This window comes from Triticum aestivum, chromosome 1D (genome assembly GCF_018294505.1).
Source record: "Triticum aestivum cultivar Chinese Spring chromosome 1D, IWGSC CS RefSeq v2.1, whole genome shotgun sequence".
Classification (NCBI taxonomy): Eukaryota; Viridiplantae; Streptophyta; class Magnoliopsida; order Poales; family Poaceae; genus Triticum; species Triticum aestivum.
This window is the reverse complement of record NC_057796.1, coordinates 76,246,782-76,254,749: the sequence shown is the minus strand read 5'-3', so window position 1 is coordinate 76,254,749 and position 7,968 is coordinate 76,246,782. Positions and strand designations below refer to the sequence as shown.

Below are 7,968 nucleotides of genomic sequence, written 5' to 3'. Positions count from 1 at the left end.
ATAGAGTACCGGACCAAAGCATTAACACTTAGTGAATACATGAACTCCTCAAACTACGGTCATCACCGGGAGTGGTCCCGATTATTGTCACTTCGGGGTTGCCGGATCATAACACATAGTAGGTGACTAATGACTTGCAAAATAGGATCAAGAACTCACATATATTCATGGAAACATAATAGGTTCAGATCTAAAATCATGGCACTCGGGCCCTAGTGACAAGCATTAAGCATAGCAAAGTCATAGCAACATCAATCTCAGAACATAATGGATACTAGGGATCAAACCCTAACAAAACTAACTCGATTACATCACGTACGGCGTTGAGCATCATGAAATTGGTGATGGAGGAAGGTTGATGATGACGACGGCGACGGATCCTCCTCTCCGGAGCCCCGAACTGACTCCAGATCAGCCCTCCCGAGAGAGATTAGGGCTTGGCGGCGGCTCCGTATCGTAAAACGCGATGAATCCTTCTCTCTGATTTTTCTCTCCCCGAACGTGAATATATGGAGTTGGAGTTGAGGTCGGTGGAGTATCAGGGGGCCCATGAGGCAGGGGGCGCGCCCTCCACCCTCGTGGACAGGGTGTGGTCCCCCTGATGCTGATTCTTTCGCCAGTATTTTTTTATAAATTCCAAAAATATTCTTCGTGAAGTTTCAGGTCATTCCGAGAACTTTTATTTCTACACAAAAATAACACCATGGCAATTCTGCTGAAAACAGCGCCAGTCCGGGTTAGTTCCATTCAAATCATGCAAGTTAGAGTCAAAAACAAGGGCAAAAGTGTTTGGAAAAGTAGATACGTTGGAGACGTATCAAACATCATTCCGAACCCTAAGCTAATGTAGTCACCACGGGTGTTTCCGTTTAGTCTCATCTCCAAGATCTCACCGGAGTTTTTGAGCAGATTTTCCATGATGTTCTTCCTGCAGAATCCCTCTGGTATCTTGTGAATCTATAGCCAAATTGGCATGAACACCTTTGGCACCTCCTCTGCCTTTGTAAACCCATCATATGGAACCATCAACACAAGCAAATTCCTAAAGAGCCATGGCCCTTGATACATCATGCGTTCCCAATCTCCCAAACATGATGCCTGCACAACAAATAGCTTCGGACCAACCGGACGAAATCTCACCAGCTGCGCAGGGTTCCAAGCCGCACGCATATCCTTATAGAAAGCCACCTAGCTGAAAGATTTATCGGTGTGAACCCTAGCCAGCGCAAGCCATCTCACGCTGTCATTGATCTCTGGATCAGCCTCATCTATCACCAGATCATCAAAGTCTTCATCTTCCAGGTTGAGTTGTTCCATGAAATCTCGAAGATCCGGCGTTCCGAAGGAGCCGCCGCCAGCACTGGTGCCCGCCAGGGCGTCCGTAGGGGGATCCATGGCTTCCAAGGAGGAGGAGGATCGAGGGGCGGCCGATCGAAGATTCCACTCAAGGGGAGGGGGATCGATCGGGATGGGAGACTCAGAGGCGACGGAGTCGCCAGAGAGGAAGAGGAACCCTAGCCTTGCGGAAGGGGAAGAAAACTAGAGTGGTGTTTAATTCTAGCCTACTTCTTCTGTCGTAGTTGCGTTGATACACTTTGTTCGCTCATAATGCATATATGAAACATCTTTACATTAAGAAACAGTACCTAAAATCAACCTTTGAAATTCGCGTAGCAGGGAAAATCGCTAGTACCCCCTACAGAGAAATATAAGAATTTCGCAAAAAAAGGTAAAGAAATATAAGAGCGTTTATATCACCGATAGATCGCTATGTATATTTACGGCATCTTAGACACACCAATCATGCCAACAAGCTGGCTAGAATTACTTACGGGCAATCGATACAGTTTATGTATATCTATAGTCCTTTATTGGGCACTGCTACGCGTCGGCCGGTGGATCTTTTAAAAATATTCGCCGCCTCGCAAGCCATCGGATCTGGCAAATTGAGCAGGCGAGCGTCATCTTCTACCATTGCAACACTGGTTGTGTTGCAGGAAATTTCTGCAACAAGTGTCATATTGCAGAATTTTCTATAACATAGGTCAAGTTGTAGAATTGTTTTTGTAACACAGGTCTTGTTACAGTTTTTTTTTGCAACATGGGTCTTGTTGCAATTTTTATTTTCTTTGCAACTGTGGCGCCGCCGCGCGGGGCAATAGCGACCGGAGCCGGCCACAAAGGCTGCCATGGCAGCAGGGGCGTCCCTGGGTGAGCCGATCCGGCGAAGGCATGTCGTCGGTGGTAGTACCTGGCCAGATTTGGCGACGGAGCGTTCGCGGGTGGCTGTGCTTGGTCAAATCCGACGATAGCGTGGTAGCCATTGGCCGCGTCCGACGATGAGGAGTGCAGATGCGCTCTCCGGCAGCGTAAGGACGACATAGGTGGGCCAATCCAGTAGCGGTGCATCACCAGTGATCATAGGGAACGAGTCTGAGCAGACGACCTTGTGTCTGGTCTATAACAATCTCCTTGTTGCGGTCAAAGGAATTGCAACTGGGGCCAAGTTGCAAACCTGAAATATGGGTTAGCTGTTGTTTCTGAGGCAACTGATCAAACGAGATCCAACGACTATGAAGATGGTGGACGTGCCCAGAAAGATCAGCCGGCCGACTCAAAACATTTCCCTTATTATTAAATGGCTTTGAGTTCAAAAAAAACATAGCTTGAAAAATGTTTTATGTCCGTTTCCTCTGACCGTCTGGTAACTAAATTGACAATGTCACAATCCTCCTCTTAATTCCCTTCTCCGTCGTAGACCCGTTTGCTCAATAAAATGAAATTATTTTGGCAGAAAAAGAGAAGAAGATAACAGGAAAGCGTGCGGTCCAAACCAAACAACCACATCAAACCTGCCTCCTCTCCTATTTATTCTCACCGTATTTCCGCTTCTCTACAAGCAACTGTACCGATTGAGAACTATGACCGGTCGTCTCCCCCCAGCTCCTCCGGCCAGCTGCAGCGGAAGCGAGTGGCCATGCCGCAGACCGCATAGTTCGCCTGCCCGGGCAGCCGGCCGTGGACTTCGACATGTACTCCGGGTACATCACGGTGAACGAGAGCGCCGGACGGTCGCTGTTTTATCTGCTGCAAGAGGCGCCCGAGGAGGCCCAGCCAGCGCCGCTCGTGCTGTGGCTCAACGGCGGGCCCGGCTGCTCCTCCGTCGCGTTCGGCGCGTCGGAGGAGCTCGGCGCATTCCTCGTCAAGCCGCGCGGCGCCGGCCTCGTCTTGAACGAGTATCGCTGGAACAAAGGTAGGTATTCACTCTGTGAATTTGGTTTATTCGATTTACATGGTTCGGTTTATACAACTTGTATAGTACTCCTTCCGTAAACTAATATAAGAGCGTTTAGTACAGAGGAAGTACTTATTAATACTTCAATAAACAAGGTATAAAATTAAAATATGATTCAATTTCGGCATATGCCAAATTATTTTGGTATGGTGTCTCTGTATACCATAATATCCAAAGTTGATGCAAATTTAAAAATAATGTAATAACAATTTATAAATTTACAACTCAAAACACATAATATTTTACACAAATAGTATATAACAATATATAAATGCATGGATTCATAGCTTGATGGTCATGTACGTGCTTAGCATTTTATTAAAGAGAAAAATGACTACGTTACACGAACATGCTTAGTAAGAAATTTGACTCATGTAAGAAAATGACAACTTGTATGGTTGTTTGGCTCAAGAAATATGAATATATTTTTTACTTTGGTTTATTTGGTTAACCCTTCGATTTTTCAGTATATACCATAAAAACCGAAGTTTAAAACATCAGTATATACCATACAAAATCAAAGTTCAAAACAATATGAAAAAATTCATACCATACTGAAATCAGAAACCATGAAAACCATAAAATTGTTCGGTTCAATTTATTTTTGGTATGGTTTACGGTTCGGTTTCAAAATGCACGAGTGAGTAGGTACCCAAGCCCTTGCTTGATCACGGTCACTGTTTTTATTTCTTGCGCCTCTGATGGTGGAGAATAACTGCCTTTGCAGTGGCTAACGTCCTGTTCTTGGACTCGCCGGCCGGCGTCGGGTTCTCCTACACCAACACCTCCTCCGACATCTACACCTCCGGCGACAACAGAACGGCTCATGACTCGTACACCTTTCTGGCGAAATTGTTCGAGAGGTTCCCGCACTACAAGTACCTTGACTTCTACATCGCCGGCGAGAGCTACGCAGGGCACTACGTCCCGGAGCTGTCCCAGCTGGTTCACTGGAGAAACAAAGGCATCGAGAACCCCGTCATCAACTTCAAAGGCTTCATGGTCGGGAACGGCCTGATCGACGATTACCACGACTACCTGGGCACGTTCGAGTCCTGGTGGAACCACGGGATCATCTCCGACAACACCTACCGCCGCCTCAAGGCCTCCTGCCTGAACGACTCCTTCATCCGCCCTTCGCCGGCGTGCGATGCCGCGGTGGACGTCGCCACGGCGGAGCAGGACAACATCGACATGTACAGCCTCTACACGCCCGTCTGCAACATCACGTCGTCGTCGTCGAGCCGGCGGCGGCCCCGGGGGCGCTACGTGAGCATCCTGGACCCAGATTCCGTGCGTCGTTATCCAGTAAAGCCCCATGCTGCTACTTTTTGAAGTGATGAAACGCCATGCATATGCTGCAGCCGTGGATGACCGGATCGTACGACCCGTGCACGGCGGGATGCTCCACGGCGTACTACAACCGGCGGGACGTGCAGAGGGCTCTCCACGCCAACGTCACCGGCGCCATGGACTACACGTGGGCGACCTGCAGTCACACCATTAATACCCACTGGCATGATACTCCGAGATCCATGCTTCCTATTTACAAGGAGCTTATTGCAGCTGGCCTAAGGATATGGGTCTTCAGGTCAGATCATTCCTAGTTCAGTTTAGTAATGCGTTCCAGCATTTCTTAACTAAATTATAATACTATCTTCTAAAAGAACTAAATTATGTATAATATTACATGTTTTCTTCGGTAATCTCTTATCAACTGTCTGCCTGGGGTAACATATTTTTACAAAATTTGCTAGAGTATTAAATCTTGATGTTAATATTTCTTTTTATAAACTTGGGACAAAGCTAATATGTAGAAGGAGTGCATGCTAAGCTAATATGTTCAGGACATCTTGGTCTCTTCCATTTTAGGACACCAACTCTGCATATTAGTTTTGACCAAGTTCATAAAAATAATATAAACTTTCACAATAACAAATACTATATGATGTAAAAATATGTTCTATGATGATTCTAATGGTATTGATTTGCTGTTATGGATGTTGATATTTTTTATATAAATTTGGTATTGATAATAACACATACTGTGGTAAACCTCCTTTTCAAAAAAAAAACATACCTCCTTTTTGAAAAGAAAAATTGTACTAAATGACAACAGGTACACTGATGCACATCACGGATGACTGATGAGTCTGTTGTTTGGTCGGTTTTATGACTTTGGTTTCTGCCATATGTCTTTATCTATAAAGTCGGGCATAAACCTATTCCCTAAAAAAGTCATCAGACATCATCAGTCAGTTAACAAGAGAAACTGCAGATAATACACTGCTTTGACTGCACCCGAATTAACAATCAGAGATGAACTATTACATTTATGCATAATATTCTTCTGTTGACCCGTCAGCTCAACATTAGGATCCAATTGAACCCCAGGCATCTCTTTCCCTTGCATAATTTGCATCCGCAGCTCTCAAGTTTGCAACTTGTTGGGTTGCTGTCATGCAAGATCATGTCAGCTAATATAGGCAGTTCTACGTGAAAGTTATCGCAAATCCTTCAGTGTTCTCCTTTAGAAAGACAATTTAGTCACCTTCTGTAAACATAGACATAATGTTGTTGTGTTTATTTCGCAGTGGCGACACGGACGCGGTAGTCCCCTTGGCAGCAACAAGACACTCCATCGGCGCTTTGGGTCTTCCAACTACTACCAGTTGGTATCCTTGGTATGACGACCAGGAGGTCAGCATCATCCCCCTCAACTCTTTTGCAAAGTACTCTCTCCCAAAAACCGTCTTACATTATGAAATGGAGGGACTAATATCAATAGAATCATTGAGATGGTTCGGTGGGCATACAAATTGACTACATCCGCTCACTTCTCCATATGTATCTGTATTGTTTTCTTAGGTCGGCGGTTGGAGCCAGGTATACAAGGGCCTTACACTGGTGTCCATCAGAGGTGCAGGCCATGAGGTTCCTCTGCACCGCCTGCGGCAAGCGCTCGTACTGTTTCAGCAATTCCTGCAGGGCAAGCCCATGCCAGGCTAGACCACAGATGCAACAGTGGCTTAGGATGGAAGTCAAAGAGTAAAGAAATTGATGTGCACACCACATGTTATGCCCGATGTGCAGCCTACACAAACTCTGCACCGTGAGATTGCCTAGGATTTACAAACGGCCTGATGGGAAACGTCGGCTGAGTATCGTGTGAAAAGCGTCAGTTGTATAGCAATGCTAAAAGAGTTATCTCGGTGTGAAAATACAAGAGTGGTCATCAATAAAGAATAGATCTTGAATAACTAGTATATGCACATAGTGAGGCGGCGATTTATCAAGAATATGGACAGACGCGCATAGAAAGCAGAAAAGAACATAGAAGAAACACTTTACGACAGACATGATATGAACGATGAATCGCATTTGATATGTTGGAAATATTAGCACTTTTCCAATTAGACTAATCCACGAGTAAACAGTAAGCATGACATAAACGGTATGCATCTTGTAGCGATACCTAAGCATACTAGCACGTACAGAACATGGAAGCGAACCATCTATGAGCAGCACATATATGGCTAGCACAACTATGAGTAAACGAGGGATGAACCCTCCGGTTGGCCAAGCCAACGCGGCGGCGACAGCAACAGCCTCGGCGTCGTTCGTGGCCTTCTTCTTAGCGGCGGCGTCGTCAGCCATGCAGGGGAAGTAGTGGAAGGAGAGGTGGACGGAGCCGGGGACGGATCAGGAGCAGTCGCGTCGAGACGCTCCCCAAAAACCTTATTGCCGTTCTCCCGGGCAGGATCTCGAACGACAGGGTTCCGGAGGTCGCCGGAGACAGCACAGAGTGAGGAACAGTAGATGACGGCTAGGTTACGCGAGAGGGAGTGAGTGAACCGAACTAGGTCACTCACTGGCCAGAGCCTTCTTATATAGTCCGCCGGGTAGAAAGTTGTGAGCCTAAGCTTCGGCTCGGCTCATTCCCGCAACCCGCGGCGCGCGCGGACGAGGCGTGGCGAGGCGGGCGGCGGAGGAGGAGGAGCCCGCATGTACCACTCCTCTTCCCAAGCTCCCAATGGCAAGTGGTAGAGCAGCCCTTATAAAGGGGTCTCAACTCTCCTCAACTAGCAAGGTGGGACTAAACTTGCCACCACCTGCCATCTCATACATGGGCCTCAAGATTAACCAGGGATTAGTGTCTTATATGGGCCTAAGCCCATCCATAATCCATCAATCCCCCACCAGATCTCGAGGCATATAAGTTTGTCAACTGTTCCACACAATGTTTGATATATCAGAAATTTCTGTGGAGTCTGTTAAGTTGAACTTCCACCTAGAGCAACAGGATTAGACTTCTTCACAACTGAACAATGGACTATGTCTTGAACTGTCAGTTTGGCGTGCAGAAGTTTCGCCTATTGTCAGTTGATACGTGGCTACCGAAGGCTAGCTAAACCCCACGGGTGGAGCTTATTAGTCATACTCCATACCTTCTCACGAGCTTCCTAGAGATTTCCCAATCTCATAGACTATGACCAGCAGTCGGGCTCACATAGTTGTGTTCCTCCAAAGAATGCTCTGTAGGTTAGCATCTTCCTTACACAAGCTTTGGAACACATTAAGACAAAAGTCAGCCTGCCTTACAAAATTGAGAGTATTACTGCATCTCCAACAGAGTGGGTTTATTAAGGATACTCTCCTCAGTTGACCGCTGG

At 46.5% G+C, this 7,968-nt stretch overlaps 1 protein-coding gene across 1 annotated transcript; it reads left to right on the top strand.

The window, feature by feature from the left end:
- Positions 1 to 2,897: 2,897 nt before the first annotated feature.
- LOC123165670 (serine carboxypeptidase 2-like) lies at positions 2,898 to 6,536 on the top strand. Its single transcript, XM_044583361.1, has 5 exons — positions 2,898 to 3,253; positions 4,023 to 4,564; positions 4,660 to 4,886; positions 5,890 to 5,995; positions 6,164 to 6,536. Exons 1-5 carry the CDS (start codon positions 3,031 to 3,033, stop codon positions 6,302 to 6,304), a joined length of 1,239 nt encoding a protein of 412 aa, XP_044439296.1. The 5' UTR covers positions 2,898 to 3,030; the 3' UTR covers positions 6,305 to 6,536.
- Positions 6,537 to 7,968: the final 1,432 nt, after the last annotated feature.